The following is a 20,380-nucleotide window of genomic DNA, read 5'->3' on the forward strand; positions in this document are numbered from 1 at the left end:
GAACTTCCTGTGCTTCAGTTTGTGCCCATTACCCCTTGTCTTGTCGCTGGGTACCACTGAAAAGAGTCTGGCCCCGTCCTCCTGACACCCACCCTTCAGATATTTAGAAGCATTTAGAAGGTGCCCTCTCAGCCTTGTCTTCTTCAGGCTGAACAAGCCCAGCTCCCTCAGCCTTTCCTTATAGGAGAGATGCTCCAGTCCCCTCATCATACTCGTAGCCCTTATAGACACAAGACAAATGGAAAGTATTTATTGTGATGGAATGTGGAGAAGCAGATGTCCAACTACTTGCATAGCACTAGGATACAATTATCTTCGTTGTGAAAACTTAAATCTGAATATGGTTTGTGTAAGCAGAACAGTTGCATAACCTTTACTGTAAAAATGAAAACGAAAAAATATTAGCTTAACTGAAATACTGCATTATGTTTTCCAAATATGCTATCCTTTTTTTTCGAAAAAAAGGTGAGATCTGCTTAATATGCAATGTTTTGAAATGAAAAATCAAGCTTTATTATCAAAATGGAACATTTCAAGATCAAATAATTCCTTTCTTTTCAAGAAAACCTGTTCTCCAGATTCTGCAGTGCTTGGCCAAAATAATTCTTCCTGCTCTCTCTGATAATCAAAGCAGAAAACTCATCCGGTCTGAGAAGTGACACCAGTGTAAAGGTGCATTCAGTCCTGTGTGGAACCAGAACACAGTGTGACAGAAGAAAAAGGCATCTTTGTCCATTACAGCCATGTCCCCATTTGTATCAATATAATAATTTGAGAAGGAGGGGGGCATATTTTCAGTATGTATAACAGTCAGACTATTCAATTAACGGAAAAACTGTGGGTAGACCAAGTCTTTGATTCCTTTATAGGATTTATAGGATTTATAGGACCACGTCCAGGCAGGTCTTGAATATCTCCAGAGAAGGAGACTCCACAGCTTCCCTGGGCAGCCTGTTCCAGTGCTCCGTCACCCTCAGAGTGAAGAAGTTCTTCCTCATGTTCAGACGGAACTTCCTGTGGAATATCCTAATGGATATCCTAATGGAGCCTGTGGGAGATCAGCTTTTTATAAGAGCAACCGTTTTATCCCCGAACCCCTTAACTGGGAGTTTGATCACAAGAGCTGAGTTTCTTTCAGCTTAGAAACAAAATTATGTTTAAAGTTTATCATTTGTGAAGATTATAGTTAAGTTAGTAAAAGTATTTAGTCATTGCTTGAGTAAAAGGCCAACTAATCGGTGAGATGGGTGCTTGCAATTGTATGTGTGAAGTTTTTATTAGTGTGTTTGCAACCACTAGTAGTCAGGGCTGTTCATATTGATAATATACAGTATCTACTATGCATAAACTAAGGTGTAATGTCGTGCAATGGAATTTTCCAGTTAGATATTTTTTCCGTGAAAAAACACTGATTCATCAAACCCAAACTTTTCATGGAAGGTTCCCAGTTTTCATGCAACTTTTGTAAAGAATTGTTTTGATATTCACTGTATACTAGTAGTAGAGAAAAACACTCTTTAGGTCTGTCAGTATCCCTCTGGGTAAGGAATTAGCATGATTTGTGTTATTTCAAAGTTCACATCTATGTTATGCCAATCAGACTGTTATAGAAATGATGCAAGCTTTGGTTTTACCCTGATGCAGAGAGAAATCAGATTATAAATTTTGTGATACAGAATGCTAGTTTTCCAGACAGACTTAATTGAAAGAGTTAACAATATGGACAAATTTGGTGTACTCTGATCACATGAATTCAAAACCAGTTTGCCAGTTTGCCTTGGAAAAAAATCCTTCCAGGATTCAACGTTAACTTCTTCATGATTTTGAAATCTGTCTTGTTGGATATATCTAGGCAATACTGATATTTGAGAATGCACCATGAGATGTTTCCATGTAGAATACTTCTTATTTTCTTTGTTACAGTATACCAAGCTCCTCTAGCTTTGAGGAAAATAAAACCTGAAATGCAGTATTAAATAGTTGATACTGAGATTACAAAATTCTTGAATATAGAGTAATCTGCTTCCCACAGTTACACAGTGCAACTATATAATCTACTTTCCACTGATAGAACTAAAGTCTGGATTCATACATTACTTATATGAGTTAATACAGAAGCAATTTCTTAAATAAGGCTAGTCTTTTGCTGTCATGAATGAAGTGTCAGCACCACTTCTCTGAATCATCGTGAAACTTCAAGTCACTGTGGTCACAAGAATAATCATTTTGACCAAGATGTTAATCCTGCTTATAACCTGATGAATTCTTTAGAAAACCATTACTAAGCAGCTAAAAATCTGTCTGGCTCAGCCACCAAACAGATTAATGCTGTATTGCTTTCAGAAACTGAGTTTAATTTCTGGCACTGCTGTTAGTTCAGAATTTTAATAGAGGTTGCTTTTTCATTTTATATGATATAACCCTCTTCTTCTTTAGTTTAATATTAGGAATAACAGCTTTTTACAGCTCTGTGCTATCAAACTGTGACTTTTCTGCCACAAATCTTCTACACCCACCAGAGTTTTTAGTCTGAACTAAAGAGCTTTTTTGCTATTTCTTGTCCAAACACAAAGAGTAGTCAGAACGCCTATAATAACCCTTTATGTTACAATGCTGTAAGTTGTGATCCTAAATCACCTAAAACAGCAGATCCTCTGGTGGGACACACTCAAACACTGCAGGTAAAAGTTTACTAAAATTTGCTGTTATTTCCAACTAGTGCCTGATAGGATATAAAGGAATGTTTAATCATGAAGTGAAATGTTTAAATATGACAACTTACAATAAGTGACAGAGGTGACCTAACATTTAGTTAGTGAAAAGGAGAAATTCCCCATATACCTGACAGTTCTTTACCCCCAGTGGAGTGTGTTGTAGAGGTACTCACTCTGTGTAACCCAAGTGAAACTTAGAGTAGGTATTGTATAGAGGAGACAGCCCTCTTGGACCGAAGGAACATCATGCTGGACTGTGCCTAACGGTTGTACAGACATGCACTTTGCCCTGTCCTGTTCACCCAGCTCTGTTGGCACACTGCTGTCCCTCGAAGGAAGCCTTTCTTGTTATTCCTCTTCTCTTTAGTTACGACTGAGGTCCACTGCTTGGGTGTGGAGATCTGTATGAGTGGAGTCACTGTATAGTTTATGTAGATCATAGAATCATAGAACAGTTTGGGTTGGAGGGGACCTTTAAAGGTCATTTAGTCCAACCAATCTGCAATGAGCGGGGACATCCTCAACTAGATTAGATTGCTCAAAGCCCCATCCAACCTGGCCTTGAATGTTTGCAGGGATGGGACATCTAACACCTCTCTGGGCAACCTGTGCCAGTGTCTCACCACCCTCATTGTAAAAAATTTCTTCCTTGTATCCAGTCTATATTTACTCTCGCTTAAAACCATTCCCCCTTGTCCTATTGCAACAGGCCCTACTAAAAAAATTGTCCTCACCTTTCACATAAGCCTCCTTTAAGCACTGGAAGGCTGCAGTAAGTTCTCCCTGGAGCCTTCTCTTCTCCAGGCTGAACAGCCCCAACTCTCTCAGCCTTTCCTCATAGGAGAGGTGCTCCATCCCTCTGATTATTTTTGTGACCTTCCTCTGGACACGCTCTCTTCCTTATATCTAATTTAAATCTACCCTTTCAGCATGAAGTCACTGCCCCTTTTCTTATCACTACATGCCCTCTCCAGCTCTTTTGTAGGCCCCCTTCAGGTATCGGAAGGCTGCTGTAAGGTTGTTGTTGTTGTTGTTGTTGTTATTATTATTATTATTATTATTATTATTATTGTTATTTGGATAAGGAGACTAGTCTTGTCAAGCTGTCAAGAACGTAGCAATTCTGTCTTAGCAGGTCACCTGTGGGCTACAGTCTGCTATATAGTCTCTCGAAACTTACCACCAGATCTAAGCGCATCAGGCAACAAGTCACAGAATGGGAGAGGTGTCATAGCAGATAACCTGACAGAAAAGGGACGTTGGTGTTGCTGTTGTGGTGTTGCTGTTGTTTTGCAAATATGGATGTTGGAAGGCAGGAGGTGCAGGGTCTCCAGTTCGGGGTAGCAGAGGCTATGAAAATGGAGGTTCTCTGGAACCACAGAACCACCTGTAGAAGTCCAGGGATCTAGACCTCAATATCTGAGATGCAAGCAATTTATCTGAAGGATCCTAAGAGGGGTATCTAAGAACAGGGCAAAAATGGGAAATAGGAAGTATAGGAAGAACATCAGGGATCGAGTGTGGGATCTTCCTTTGAAGCAATACAGAAAATGCATTACAGGGGGCGAGTAAAGGATTGGGTTTCTAGTTTGAATACAGCTATTGCTTGGGACAAGGATGTATTCTTGATTATGTGAAAAAAATTGAATGCATTTGTTTCATATAACGTCTTCAGTTAGAGTTTATTGATTGAATCATATTCCTTGCCATCATTTTCACCACCACATATAGTTGCAGTAGTAATGTTAGCAAGCATAATTTTGCCAAAAAATTGCCAAAATAGAATTACTTTTGCTAGCTTGATAATAGTTGTAAGAAAGCCTAGTTCACATGGTATGATTCTTGCTCCAGCCTGAACCCTCAGTTAACTTACATTCTTGTAGTTCTGCTCCTGCCCCTGCTAAACTGATGCTTCCACCCTTGTGCTGAATTAAGCAAGGTCTTATTCAGTGCACAGCTGTGGTATCCTAATATTTACTTAGGTGTACGCAAAGGAAAACTCTCAGAGTGTAATCAGCTACTCCATTTATCTTTCCAAACCCCACCAAGCCTCTGCTTGCCATGTCTGTGATGACGTACTGTTGCTGTACATGGAAACTTTACTGATTTGATAAGACCTCTTATCAAAGTGCTTTCATGGACATAAACAGAAAATCATTGATAACCTTATTCTTAGCTCAAGGCTGTCATGAACGATAGATCCTAAAGTGTATTAATATAGTGCAAAAGCAATATCTTTTTCAAAACATGCTGTTGGCCTAGTAAAGTATTCTCATTCATTTATGGTGGACTAGAAACACACAAGTATTTTACATTGTATGTTTTACATGAATTAAATGAATAACGCCTACTTTAAAAAGGTATTTTGCACTAAAATGTGCATAATTTTTTATTTTATTTGATATGTATCCAAAATGAATCCATGCGAATAAATTATTAGTTCAGGAAATCATTTGAAAAAATGGGATTTGTTTTGTGCTGACAAAAACTGGATTTTTTTGAGGGAAATTTATTTATTTCAATCATTTCATATGTACAAAATTATATGATTTTGCTGAGGGAGAATTTTAAGTTGAAGGACCAGGTATTTAATATAGATAAGAAATGAATGATGGTAACTTAAATATATTTTACAAGCCTAGTTATACTGGAGACCTGGAATATCAGACCTTGCCCCAGTACATACCTAATATATCATGGACCAGCTTCAAAAAGTGTTAACTCTACCTTAAAACAACACATAGTTCAAATCACTGAGAGAACAGGGTCAGGCTTCCTCTCTGCACCAGGCAGAAAAGGACTGAAAATGCTGGATTGTCACAAGATTTGACCTGGCGCCTGAGCTGCAAGCAGGGGTTTTACCTTCTTCACTGCCAGTGTGCGTCCAAAAGAAGTCCAGATCATTTGAAGCTGTAGGAAAAAATCCATATTTATGAATACTTTACACAAGCTTCATTCGGAAGAACAAATTAAAAAAACCCAACTGTCCCTAGTTACAAAGCTATGGAGATGCACCATTACAAGGGAAAACTAAAAGCAGAGTAGAGAGGCCAAAAAGGAATAAGGATTATTCCTTCTCTTTAAAATTCTTGTTTTATTTCTCTCACAAAGTCAGGCTATTTTATGGGATTATTCATGCATTTATATTTTCATGATTAAATCATAAAACAGTAACCATGTATGAGTTAATGCTCATTTATTAAAATGCAAAAATTAAAAAAACACTTTTAATACTGCAAATAGCAGGTTGGAAGATAAGCATATTTCAGTGTGTTTCTATGCCAGTTATGAGATTGCACAAGAAACTACACATGAACTTGAAGCAGACCTAGATCTAGTGCAGTACATAATCCCATAAGTAGTATAGGATTCATTGCATTTGAACTTTTAATGATTTCCATTATGATTCTCTGTATGTTGTGTATAATATGCAAAGAATAGGGATTGCCTCATTTGCTCTTATATGTTACGTATGTTGGCCCAGAATAACCTAACTTAGTTTTAGCCACACAAAAGGTAGATGCCTAGTCTAAGCAAATACTTGAGATATTAGATGTTATCAATTTCTAATTAGTAAATCTCAGATGATCTAATAAGAACAATTCAACTTATATATATCTTAGCAGGGATGAATCCTTGTGGTGGCTGGCTCTGGTCAGTTGACTAAAGAAGGAGTAGTGGTATGCTGTTTATGGATGCCATAGTAGCATGAAAATTTGAAATATATGCTATACAAAGCAACAGTTCCTGGATAGCAGCCCTACCATGGTGTCTGTGATTTTAGTTTGTGAGGGGCTTAATAACACCTATTGTGGACTCACTGTGTTTCTGCATCTGCCTCTGCTTCCCCTCATCCTGCCTTTCAGATGCTCTGTAGCACTACGTGAATGCTCGTCCCACTCCGGCAGAAGCGATGGGGAAGCACCGGCAGTGAGCCTCGCTCGAGGATCACTGTGCAGAAGCGTTTGTTTCTTTTGACTACAGAGGGAGACTACCTGGCTCCTTTACACTGGATGACTGGTTTTTACACAACTAGATTTTGGGCAGCTGATTCCCACATGGAGAGTGCACAATAAGTACAAGAATTACCAAAAACTCTGTACTGGGGAGATGAAGTTCTAAGTCCTTGACCTACCATTGACTTCCCCTTCATGTGACCTAGAGACATTAATTTGCGAGCAGACCGCAGGCTTGTTTTCCATTGCCTGTGCATTGCGATGAAAAGGAGCCAGGGGAAGAGGAGCCAGGGATTTCCGCATTGCAGGAGGAATCCCTGGCCAGTATATAGATAATGTGTTATTTGTAGGCTCTTTCAGTACAACTGCTCCTTCTGTAAACCAGCATGCATACCTATGAAGCTATTCATACTTGGTAAACAGTAATTGTTCCAGTTTCAGTAAGTGCAGAAATAGTAAATATCCAGGCAAAAGTGTGATTTTTTTTTCTTTTTTACTAAAACATGTCAAGATCTTTTTAATCTCATGCTGAAATCAGCCAATGCATAAATGTCAAATTATAAATTAGTATTGTTCTGTTTTAGGTTTACCGGAGGAAAATGAATACTCAAGACTGTCAGCCAGCACTACGGCAGGCTCATCGTTTCAAAGACATAGGGAGAGCCACACTAGTCAGGTAAATATTTCATTTGACAGTCAACTAGAACCAGTTAAAAAAAATCATAGTAGCTGGATGTTGAAAGATGTCTTGATTCAAATTTGTGTGTTGGCATTCAAAAATGCAGACTTCTGTTACAGGTTTCTACTGAGCTGAGGACAATAGTGAATTTCCTCTTAATTTTTTTTTCTGGGAGGATAATCATCCTGAAAGGTTCTCACAGTAGAGTTCAAAGTTTGTGAAACTTCATTGTTGCCGGTCGTGAAGAAGCTATTTTCAGGCAGGAAATATGTCACTTCACCCTGAGAGGACCAAGATGTTATCTCTCTCAAGATATTCGTTCATACCAGAAAGGGCTGCATGATAATGAACCTCACAGGAATAAATGCATAATTATATCATCCTTTTGTACATAAAAACAGTGAATACTTTAAAAGTGGTCTTTGCTGGTTTTGTACAAATAGCAATAAGTAAAAATTAAAATCAATATATCTATCAATTAAACCAACAATAAATACTGAGGTAGTGTGACCCTTGCACTTTCGTTCTTTAAAAATTAGTGTTTAGTTAATGTCACTTTAAAATAACAGCACTGAATTATGTTTGATGTGCATTAAGTGAACAAAAAGGAATAAAACTTGTCATAATATATTTTCTTCATTCTTTTCTTCAGCATTTTATACATAATGTGAAAAACTTTACTTTCTAAGTATCCAGTTCAGGCATGAAGGCATTCAAGAAATTTTATTTTATTTCACTTAAATGGCATTAAAGTATTCCCCTGTTGGCTTGATGTCTTCAGTACACTTTTCAAAAAGGGTAGTCCTGAGTCATTTATTTTATTTGAAATGACTGTAGGAAATTTGCAGTAAAGCCAGATATTGTCCCAAGAGAAAGTATGTTGGAGCTGAGAGGAATTTCCTCAACAGAAACCTCTCATTAACCAATGGTACAGTTTCCAAACTGTTTTACCAGAAGGCAAGGGAAGTGCTTTATCACATTTAAAAGCTACTTGTTGTCTGCTTGGGACAGCTGACATTTCATTACAACAAAAGACTGGCCCTAACCAGGTGAATGGAAGTTTGGCCATTGACTCCAACAGAAGTGGGAATCAACTTGCAACATTATATTCATTCTCAGTGTAACTTTGAAAAAACCACAGGTTTTAACTGAGTGAATATGTGAGAAAACTAGCACAAAAGTCTGCACGTTTTGTTTTTTTGCCCCACTGTCCAAAGCACAGGCATAACTATCCCGAGTTGAAAAATTGTGCCAAAACAGCACTTGGCAGTACACTAATCTCTTCAGATACATAAGTGAGGCTGGCCAGAGCTGCCCTGGCACATACTCATCTTGCACATAATAACAAATCTTTGCCATCACCATACCTCCCAGATTCTCAAAGTGTACTTTGACCATATTGTGAAAAAATACTTACAGGTCTCCTATCTCCAGATCAGTATACTGGATGAGGATATGGGATTATAAAGATAACTGGAGGCAATGTGTTCAGTTCTCTCTGTTGCATTTTTTGATGATCAACCAAACACTTACTAGGCGTGAGAGCAGCCAAAGAGCCCTCTCTAGTGAATGAAACATCCAAGTCCCAGACACTGCTCCAGTTATAAACCTCATGCAATGAGACACTACTGTCCTGGAGCACCTTACACCTCTGTTGCTAAAATGCTTGCCTGGGATCAAGGAGGACCATGTTTAAGTTACTACACCAGTGAAGTGCATGCAGAGTAAAATGAACTGGGTATAGGTGAGCCATTATCTTCTTCTTATCTTTGCAATTGTAAACTGTATCCTTATGTGAAATTAGTCTGCAGTGTTTAAATGCTTTATTTTAGAAGCAAGTCGTTAACCATTTACAAACTTCTATTTTTGACTTTTTCAAAACTGCTTGCCAAAAGCTGAACACAGTTTCAATCCAGTACTTTGAAATGTCACTTTTCAGTAAATAGATGTTTTGCCAAAGTGTTTCACAAATCTTTAAAATAGATTCCGTGCCATGCGCTCAGAATTACATGCAGGGACAATCCTTAAATGCAAGCTCAAGAAGAACTGTGACAAGTTTAGAGAAGGAACCTGCAGTTCTGTGATTTTTGATACAATTGCCTTAATGAATAAACATCTTCCAAAATGATGTTGCCAAAAGAAAAAGAAAAAAAAATCTTCCTCCCACAAAAAGAAAAAAAAAATCTTAAAAAAATGTCTTTGCTCACAGGGCTGATTATTCTTAACTTCATAAAGCATTCCTCGCCATTTCCAAAGCATGGCATATATTTGAAAATGATTGGGTTTAATTACACTTGACATTTCTTAGCATGCTGCTGGTGACTCTAAAAGCGTACAACCCTATTGTAAAAGTCTTTCCCAGGCTTCACTGCAGTAACCTTATCGCTGCAAAGTAATTCTTGCACAGACGTATGAAATAGGACAGATTGTTTCACAGATCTGTGAAGGTACTGATTGACTAATTGCTTTAGAGAGAGAAACACAGACTGGGTCCTTGGATTCCTTGGCAGACACTCTGTCATTTCAGCTAAAGGAAACTGGTCCATTAGCTTTCAGGGACTTCTAATATTTATGAGCTTTTTTAATAGCTCTCTGTCAGTTCCTTACTGAAGTGACAGAAGTTAATTTCATTTTTGTCACAGGATCTCAGGGCTCATATACATTCAACTGAAGTTTAGGCGTTGTGGCTTATGGTACCATCATGTTGTCACATCATGTGATAATTACCTGCATCACTGCCTGATACTTCCTGCACACTGCAAACCTACACACTTCAGAGAGCAAATTCTTCAGCTCAATATCTGTCAACATGCATCATAAGGACCAAACTTTTAACAAACACTTTTGAAAGCAATTATCAAGTATGAAATACCACGCAGACGTGAACTCAGCAACTTAACTGACCAGCTCTAAACTAAAATCCCAAAAACCAAAGTTCACTGTTGGCCACAAATGCTACTGTTTAAAGGTCAATTTTTATCAGAGTGAAAAAGAACAAAAATTGAAAACGTTTGTTGAAATACTAACAAAATATTTCTTTTTTGAAAGTTATGGAATACAAATTTTCTTTCTTCTGCTAGAAAAAGAGGGAGAGCCTTAAAAACAAAGTCATTTTTGTCTCATCAGAAAGGAAAGAACTTACATCCAAAGAAATGAATCTTGGATTTTAGAAGAGTAATGAAGTATGGTTTCTTTTAAACTAATACCTTTTTCTTCATATTGTTCTGTGGCTGTACAGTTATCATAAAGAACATAACATCTGATACAAGACTGTAGCATCATCTTCATCCTCAATGAAGATGAAAACTTAATGATGGATTTGGGGGTCAAAGCTCTCAGAATCAGTTATCCAGAAGTTTCATGCACTTTAGTTTGTTTAGTTAGTAGATCTTTCAGAAACTGTTTTTTAGAAAAGGGACATGTATTCTTTTTACCAACCCAAGATGCCAACTTCCATGTGTTTTATGCTTTCATTGTAAAACAGAACATTATAGTCAAGGAAATCTTCAAAATGTAAACTAGAAATCTACAGTAAAATGATACTGCAAGAAACAATATCCAAATCTGCCCTGCCCTGACAAGAAAACCTACTTTGCTCTTGGCAACTAAGCCCAAATACATCATCTGCAAGGGCTGCAGCTAACTCAACTGCTACACAAAACTGTTTGGTAGCTGTGCTGCGCCTCTTGCTCCCAGAACAGAAGAAAGCTAGGAAAGTTCCTTTTCCAAACTTGATTTAAAATTACTGATTTGAAATTATGTAAACACTTATTGTTTCAAAATGCTTCAGTGATTTCTTTAAACAGTTTGGGACTTCCAAATGTGCCTGGATCTGAAGTCTTGATTTCTTGTCCCATAATTTCCTTCCAGAGGGAAAGAAAGTTCTGAAATGGAAGAGACAGTACTTCTGGTTTTTTGTGCCATAATCTTGCTTAGACAATTAGCAATTTGTGTTATGACTAAGAGTCGTTTCTATTCAGTCACACTCCAGGAAGTGATCCCGAAGCATACTGGAGACTCCACAGATATTGAAATTGCTTAGCAGGGTCTGAAGCCCAAAACCTCCTCTACAATAAAAAAAGCTTTATAAAATATTACCTCTGTGGTCTTTTTCTTTTTCATGAAGCATTTCTCAGTTCCTTAGCCAGTCCAGTGGGCTCTCTTCTCCACACTGTATTTATTGCTTCTTCTGTTCTCGGCATCCTGGCTTGTATCAGGAATAGTGTGGCCAGCAGGAGTAGGGAGGTGATCGTGCCCCTGTACTCAGCACTGGTGAGGCCACACCTCGAGTACTGTGTTCAGTTTTGGGCCCCTCACTACAAGAAAGACATTGAGGTGCTGGAGCATGTCGAGAGAAGAGCAACAAGGCTGGTGAAGGGTCTGGAGAACAAGTCTTATGAGGAGCATCTGAGGGAACTGGGGCTGTTTAATCTGGAGAAGAGGAGGCTGAGGGAGGACCTTATTGCTCTCTACAGCTACCTGAAAGGAGGTTGTAGTGAGGCAGGTGTTGGTCTCTTCTCCCAGGTAACTAGTGATAGGACGAGGGGCAATGGCCTCAAGTTGCATCAGAGGAGGTTTAGACTGGATATTAGGAAAAATTTCTTTACTGAAAGAGTGGTCAGGCATTGGAACAGGCTGCCCAGGGAGGTGGTTGAGTCACCATCCCTGGAGGTGTTTAAAAAATATGTACATGTGGCACTTCAGGACGTGGTTTAGCAGACATGGTGGTGTTGGGGTGACAGAAACACACAATCACAGAATCACAGAATAGTAGGGGTTGGAAGGGACCTCTGTGGGTCATCTAGTCCAACCCTCCTGCCGAAGCAGGGTCACCTACAAGCTGCAAGCTGCACAGGACCTTGTCCAGGAGGGTCTTGAATATCTCCAGAGAAGGAGACTCCACAACCTCCCTGGGCAGCCTGTTCCAGTGCTCCGTCACCCTCAGAGGGAAGAAGTTCTTCCTCATGTTCAGACGGAACTTTCTGTGCCTCAGTTTGTGCCCATTGCCCCTTGTCCTGTCACTGGGCACCACTGAAAAGAGCTTGGCCCCATGCTCCTGACACCCACCCTGCAGATATTTGTAAGCATTTATAAGGTCCCCTTGCAACCTTCTCTTCTTCAGGCTGAACAAGCCCAGTTCCCTCAGCCTCTCCTCGTAGCAGAGATGTTCCAGTCCCCTCATCATCCTCGTAGCCCTCCGCTGGACTCTCTCCAGTAGCTCTTCATCTTTCTTGAACGGGGGAGCCCAGAACTGGACACAGTACTCCAGATGAGGCCTCACTAGGGCAGAGTAGAGGGGAAGGAGAACCTCCCTCGTCCTGCTGGCCACACTCCTCTTGATGCACCCCAGGATCCCATTGGCTTTCTTGGCAGCCGGGGCACACTGCTGGCTCATGGTCAACCTGTCGTCCACCAGCACTCCCAGGTCCCTCTCCGCAGAGCTGCTCTCCAGCAGGTCCACCCCAAGCCTGTACTGGTGCATGAGGTTGTTCCTCCCCAGGTGCAGGACCATGCATTCGGCTTTGTTGAACCTCATCAGGTTGAACTTGATGACACCTTAGAGGTCTTTTCCAACATTAATGATTCTATGATTCTGTGAGTGTGTATGTTTAAAAGACAGAGCATAAAGACTGTTGAAATATAGAAGTTCTTTGGAATGTCAGCAACGGCAGCAAGATGTAAAAGAATCAACAAAAGCAAGACTGTATCTTTGGCACCTCAGACAAAAGCTAAGCATTCCTGTCATCTTCTGTTTCACAGATTGATGAATTTATATTTTTTTGGTTTTGGTAAAAATATTTTAAAGTTGTTATTAACATTGACTACAAAGTGGGATGTGGTGTGCAAAAGATACAGTGCAATGAAGTAAAGCAGGCCAGCTGAAAGTCTCCTTATTTCTTATGTGGGCAGCAAGAAGCAACATGGTCTGTCTGTAATGGGATGAGATGGGCAACATGGAGATAATGAACAGATGGGAAGTGAGGGGCAGATTAAAGACTAGAGTGATAATAAGCATGTGTGTGGGGTGGGAGTGGGGAGTAAAACAGGCACTCGCTAAATTCAGAGAAGAAAGGTTGGAGGAAGAATAAAATGACTGAGAAAGAAGGTGAATAACAAAATGGAATAGGTTATTTAGAAAGGAAAGAAGGAAGAGCCAGAGAGAAAAAAAAAAAGAGAAGTGAGAAAAACAACTAAAAGGAAGATAAGAAAAACAGGAGGGAAAGAACCTAGGACAAAGCACAGGGTGGTGGAGGAAAAAGAGAAAGGGACTAAGGAGTAAAAAGGTAGAAAGTCTATGTGATGTTCTAGATATGGTATTCATCTTCCTACACATATCAATGTGATCTTTTATGTTCCATAAAATAAAAATAATTCTAATAATCTACCTACATTTATAGGGTAGCTTTCTATGCAGGTTAGTTTGGAACCATAGTCTACTGCAGATTCAGCCATCTGAGAAGAAAGGTAGAAAATTTCCCATTAAAAAGTGCAAAGCACTGCAGTTTAGCTTTCCAATGGCTGATTGTTGGCTTATTTGTAATCAGAGGATGTCACATGCATTCAGCATCCTGTGAAAATACTCCCAGAACAACACAGAAAGAAGCAAGCAGCTTGCCACCCTAGTAGGTTAAGTAATATCAGACATACAATACATCCTGGCATAAGGCTCTGGTTACCCACTTCTGAAACATGTTTTATCTGCCACGTGCTCAAAGAGGTAAGATAAAAAGTGGTGGTTATTTTTTCACATATTGTTATATTAAAAAATGTGCAGTCTTATCTCTTCTATTTTGTTTAAACCCCGTAGTGCAGGTTGGCAGATTGCAGTAATATAGGAGCCAACATCTGACAATGAAAAATTGGAAATGTCTTTTCATATTCGTGAAGAATGTATTTATTGTTTCATTGTAGCTTAAGCCGTAGCTCTTATTTCATGAAATCTCATTGCTTTCAGCAGTCTCTTCCCTCAGAAAGAGCTACATATTCATTATAGTTCCAAGAGCCTTCTTTGTTCCTACTTGATTTAATATTTGTTGCCAATCACTTCTTTTGTTGACTGTTCAAAAGTTAAAAAAATGAATAGGCAAGAACGCAATGTGTTGCTACCTCCCGCCCATTGTCACAGTTCTAAACAGTGGGCTCCAACATTCGTTGTTAATGTCTGTCGTGTTTGCCTATTAGCTGGAAGTAATCTTCGATCATCTTTGAAGCAAAACGTGTCTGGTGTAATAAAAAAATCACTAACGCCTTTGTAAACATCCAAGAGAGGACATAGAATGTTATATATTTATCATTGATCTGAATCAATTTATCCCCCTTAATTGTGCTATGTTTATTGTTTTGACAGTAATGTCAAAGAATCCTCCTTGTAATGTCACATGCAGACAAAAATCAGATCTTATAACACAGTGCGGCTTTATTTTTAGAAGATTTACAGTCAAAAACAGAGTCCTTATAGGTTAAATGGTTATGAGGTAGCGCATAGTATAAATTCATCAATAGTTACAATATCCTGTGTTTCTGTATCAAGGGCTTTTGGAGGGCTGATGCCCCTCTCCTCAACCCGTCGGTCCTGGATCTGACTGCTGTGACCTCCGACAGGGAAAGTTCAGTTTCTCCTCTTTGAGCCATAGATGTCACAGTCAGCTCCCTACACATTTGAGGCCCCTTTTCTGCTCCACTGCTTCACCCTCATTGCATTTTCCCCTGGTAGAAGGCTGTGATTGTTGAGAAGAAGGGAACAAAACCTCCTGAGCATCTCTATGCCCTCCCTAAGTTTAGGCATTTGGCGAAAGTGTGTAGTTATTCCCCTTGGGCTGCCACAATGGCCAACGGGTCACCTTAAAAGCCTGCTTCAGACTTGATCTCAATGGGAGTGCAATCTCATACCCCACTGACAGCACCTGTGGAGAGCGACTTCACTTCTGACTTAGTCGTACATACCTGGTGTGAGAGAGAATGGACTGGTCCCTCTGCCCTTCATTCACTTGCTGTCGCACACTGCGGCATACATGTAGGTCAGCAGAGATTTAGACTGCTAAAGACCATAAATAAAGTGGTGTTTTCCTCTAATGTTGTTTGACCGTAAGTGTAGTATTATTAAACAAGGAAGGATGATATACAACATTAGCAAATATGAATTGATGATTGGTTTTGTAATTGCTTTGAAAGCATTGTGGCAAACCTGGTCTCTAACTGATCAGGTAAAATATCTCCATTAATACCACAAAGCAGCAGTGATCAATAACGTAGCAACATTATTCCGTTTTTCAGATATTTTTTTGTTACATTGTGCACAAAGTGGTATCAACATTCTTAGGTCAGCTCTTCTAAACACCTCTATGATAAATTATTTGTTTTCAGAACTCGTCTTGATAAAGGCACAGTTGCTGTCCTGAACATCATCTTTTTTTCAAGCATCGGAAGTGAATTAGGAGGATGGTCTGAAGGTTTTAAAGAGCATTGTGTAGTCAGTTTATCCGGAAAGAGAAATATTACCTTAGAGAAAAACCAGTATATTTCAATATTCATTGATGTTTTAGTCACTCTGTCATTCTGTAGTTGATATCAGAAAACTAGAGTTGAAAGAAACTCAGGCAAAACAAATATTTATAAATAAATAATTTAAACCCACAACATCCAAATAAATAAATAAAAGAAAAAGCTGTTTTGAATGTGTAGTCTTATCCAACTGTATTCCCATCTCAGGTAATCAGAGTGCCTGAAGTGTGCTGTCATAAATTATTGAATATTGTCTACCTTGTTCTAATACTTTCTGCCAGACTACACACTGCAGCTATATGCAGGATTTGTGTACTGATTATTTTTCAAAGATATAATATCTTTATTTGATTGCTGAAATACCTCCAAGCTGTATGGAAGACGATTAACCTAATTAGTCGAGAATATTGTGGTCCCAGGCATGTTGCTACTTCATTGAGGGAAAGGTACAAAAGAACTGAAGACCAACCCCTGCTTCTGCAACTAAAATGTATTCCTGCAAAAAAGAAAAAGAAAAAAAAATCCCAAAACAAACATCAACACCCCACCCAAAAAAACCCAAACCAGAAAGCCCCGAGAGTAGGAGAGAAAATCAGACAACTTACACCAGAAATAGAATTGCAGTCAGATAAAGAACAGATCAAGTATTGCAGTCAGATAAATCTTCTGCCTGTGGCAAGCCAAAGGTGGTTTTCTGACAAAAACAGTAGGCGCTGCTGCCTCGGGAAACCAGAGAGGTGCAGGGTGCCTCTTTCGCTGGTGTGATCTCCCTGTTTCCAGCAGTCTGTGAGGAAGGGCCTTCTGGAGGCAGAGTTCATTCTGTAGCTGGTGACTCTTGGAGAACTGTTCTTCCACGAATTTTGCTGGAAAATCCTTTCAGAAAGCCAAACCAAGGCAAGCATTGGAATTAATTTTTTTAGGATGAAGCCTGAGTGTTTTCCAAATGCCATGTGATAGCAGAGGGTTGGACTGGGCAATCAAAGATGCCTGTGTCTGCGTGGCCCTGGCACCAGAATGTCCTGCTTCCAGCACTGCCCCACGACTGATGTTTGGAAGGAAATCAAATCTGTCCCTCCAAAAATCCAGATAGCTGAAAAATACTTGTCAGAAGGGAAAACATTTCTTCCTGACTCTTGTGGTGATCCAATTTTGTTCAGAAACACAGTCCCTTTTTAGTTTTATTTTAAATACAAAGTTACTTTTACTTTTAAGATTACCCCCAATTTTTAAATATCAGCAAAGTTATAACTTCCTTTGGCATGTCATCTATATAACATCTAAAACAGGTGTTAGTTTATTCTTTTGATGTAATGAGTAATTTTAACCGAGAGAGAAAAAATATTTTCTTGTTTAGAACAAAGCAAATGCAATAGATATATATCAGTTATGGATATCATGTTTAACTCTGTTAAAGCTGACATACCTCCTCCAGAGCAATGCCAGACATGCACCAGACAGAGTACCTGTCATCTTGCCCATTTTCTCCTTTCTGATAAACCTGTTTGCCACCCATTTGGAGAGTTTTATTTTTGGAGGTTGTAAGGTTGCTCCAAAACAAAGAAAAATCATCAGCAGTTTAAAGAACAATTAACTAAAATCACTTTATTGTTGCATATCACATATCAAGTTATTACAGCCAGCGGGTCTGCATTTGCCAAAAAATGCATGCCCCAGCATTCACAAGACAATCACATGAATCAGCTTGGATCCCAGTGGTACATTTGTATTTGAAGATTTTTAATTGGAATTTAGAAGCGTGTAAACTCATTTATCATAGCTGCTCTCTACTCCCTGCTGGGGTCTTACATGGCCAATGCAGGTTTCCCAGTCAAACACAAATTTGCATATTGATTTGATGTATGTCGGATGCTTGCCTAGGCTTCTTAACACACCCCTGGTTTACTGTGTGCTTTCCCCTTGTATCTTTAAGTGAGTGTTGTATTGGTAAATAACACTTAGGCTGACTGACTTTTTTCCTTGATTCAAGAATTGGTGAAAAAGCAATGCTTTCCCGATTTATGCTGTTTTTTGCAACATAGGAAAAAAACAAATATATCTGTCTGAACGTGACAGGTCAGGATTTTTTGAGAGGTTGCAGTGTGCCAGTCTTGTAATTTGGAATAAAGATGTGACATGCATGTTTGGACACAGTCAGTGTAGGTGCTTGTCAGATGCAAAAAGAAAGCAGAGAAAGATGAAGCCATTAAAATGAGTTAGAAACATTTTGGTGAGAGAGATGCATGCCTGTCACAGGTTGAACCAAAATGTGCTGTTCTTGCTAATAATCAGATACAGTAAGAATTGTTTCCAGAATTACTGAATGAAATTGTGTCTTTAATTTTGAAATGAGAGGTGAGAACATCCTGATCACTTCTGTCTTGAAAACTGATGATCGGCAGAAGACCCTGCTTTTGAGGGCTCTAGTAAAGGTAGCTGTGAATCACCTACTGGCTGAATTTTGTTCTGCTTACATTTTTAGGCAGCCTACAGACTGGAAAAAATTAAAAACATGGCCTTTGTTAAGGCAGTTCCATTTCTGAGATAATTATGATAATTTATGATCAACATTTACATTTATTGCATAATTCCCTTTAGATCCTAATCAAATTTTAGAAAGGTAAGATCATTACTGTTCTAGACTCAGTCTCCCCATGGTTTCCATGATGGGATCTCAACTTTACTAACAATTTAAAACACTAACAGGAGAGAAACATAATAATGCTGTAATAATTAATTATGAGCATCTACTGGCAGTTACTTTAAAGCACCAACATTGAAAAATCTAGTAAAGAAAATAATTGGCAATGTTTCTCTGAAGGGAAAATATGGACTAGCTACCTCATGCAAATGTGTCAGAAGCACAGGTTTATACGCTGTACGTGTCCTTTTAATTGTGCTGAAATTTTAAAATCTGTTCTTTGTTGTGCTTATATGTCTCTATTCAGGAATTTTACTAAAACTTACAGTAGCAACTAAAACCAGAACTGTAATAAAACATGCAGAGCTACATTTTATGTGAAGAAAATTATTTTTGTTTTTTAACATCTTTAAATACTTCTTTTCATTTTCTGGTGAATAGTAGTAGAAAAATCAATGCAATCACAAATCACAAAAAAAGTGACTACAGTACAATACACATATTTTTGAAAAAGTAAACCTTACGTTTGGTCAGGGAGAGAGCAAAATGAGGTGAAATACTCAAAAGAATCTACTAATGCAAATTAACAAATCTCTGTTTGGCAGAGAGTTTAGCGGTAGCTTGATGATTACAACTATGTTGCATTTGACACACAGAAAGACAATATAAGCTCTTCGTTACTTCTGAATGTTACAAAATATCCTCTGTAAAGTTATAACATTTGATCTTTTAAGGCAGAATGATTTTCCTGAGATTCTAGAGACAAATCTCTGAATAACTCAAATTAAAGTTAATTTTAAATGGACCTGTTGGTCTTTTTATCTGGCTGATGTGAAACCTTCAACTTTCCATAATTAAAAACTCACTGAATTTTTTAACTAGCCTAAGAAATAAGACTATAATTAAAATTATTTATTGACTTATAGTAACTCATCTTGATTCTAAGACAAAGTTGAAATGTAAGAGAATCTTATAAACACCTATAGATATCTTAAGGGTGGGTGTCAAGAGGATGGGGCCAGACTCTTTTCAGTGGTGCCCAGCGACAGGACAAGGGGCAACGGGCACAAACTGAAGCAGAGGAAGTTCCAGCTGAACATGAGGAAGAACTTCTTCCCTCTGAGGGTGACGGAGCACTGGAACAGGCTGCCCCGAGAGATTGTGGAGTCTCCCTCTCTGGAGATATTCAAGACCCGTCTGGACAAGGTCCTGTGCAGCCTGCTGCAGGTGACCCTGCTTTGGCAGGGGGGGTGGACTAGATGATCTCCAGAGGTCCCTTCAAACCCCTAACATTCTGTGATTCTGTGAAATCTGTCATGTCCGCTTCAGTCCGTAAGGTGAAATTTAGGCAGAATTGAGAAGGCGAAATCCAGAAGACAATTCAGGGGCTCATTCTCCAATGAGTATGCAATACTGAAATGTGTATAACTCAGTAGGCAAAATCATGCTCAAAGATTTTCATGGTTGCCAGCACAAAACCAAAGTGCTCTGTCTGCTCTGTCTCTTGTGCACTAAACCCACAAGGGACTCACTCTGGAGGATTTGCTTTAACATGCTTATCATAACATGGACACCACAAAGCACAGGAGCCAAAGTCCTTCCTTGCACTCCGAGTCCACCTCTTGCCATCGCAGTGTCCTCTCAGCATGTGGGAATTCAGTCTCATCCTTAACCTGAGAGAAGTGGAATCCACATCTTCTGATTTCCCAATATGCCATAACCACTAGATAGTGGTGAAAGTCCTTCCGTGCATGTCCTGATGGTGCCATTGTTGCTCTGTCACCAACCAAAATCTCTGGCACCAGGAGGAGAGCACTTGCTTCTGCAGCCTTCGTAGTTCAAGCAATGAGGTAAGAGGAATGAATCCTCGGATCTCTCCCCTGAGCTGCTC

The 20,380-nt window shown here is 39.1% G+C and overlaps 1 protein-coding gene across 5 annotated transcripts in view; it reads left to right on the forward strand.

Annotated features, from left to right (window-relative positions):
- Positions 1 to 20,380, forward strand: part of MYO16 (myosin XVI) — a 411,384-nt gene that overhangs the window by 382,259 nt on the left and 8,745 nt on the right. For all 5 annotated transcript variants that reach the window (XM_075424696.1, XM_075424706.1, XM_075424665.1 and 2 more), the window contains one exon: positions 7,255 to 7,346. In XM_075424696.1, coding sequence (XP_075280811.1) covers positions 7,255 to 7,346 — 92 coding nt within the window. The remainder of the gene's footprint in view (positions 1 to 7,254; positions 7,347 to 20,380) is intronic.

Source organism: Opisthocomus hoazin, chromosome 1 (assembly GCF_030867145.1).
Source record: "Opisthocomus hoazin isolate bOpiHoa1 chromosome 1, bOpiHoa1.hap1, whole genome shotgun sequence".
NCBI lineage: Eukaryota > Metazoa > Chordata > Aves > Opisthocomiformes > Opisthocomidae > Opisthocomus > Opisthocomus hoazin.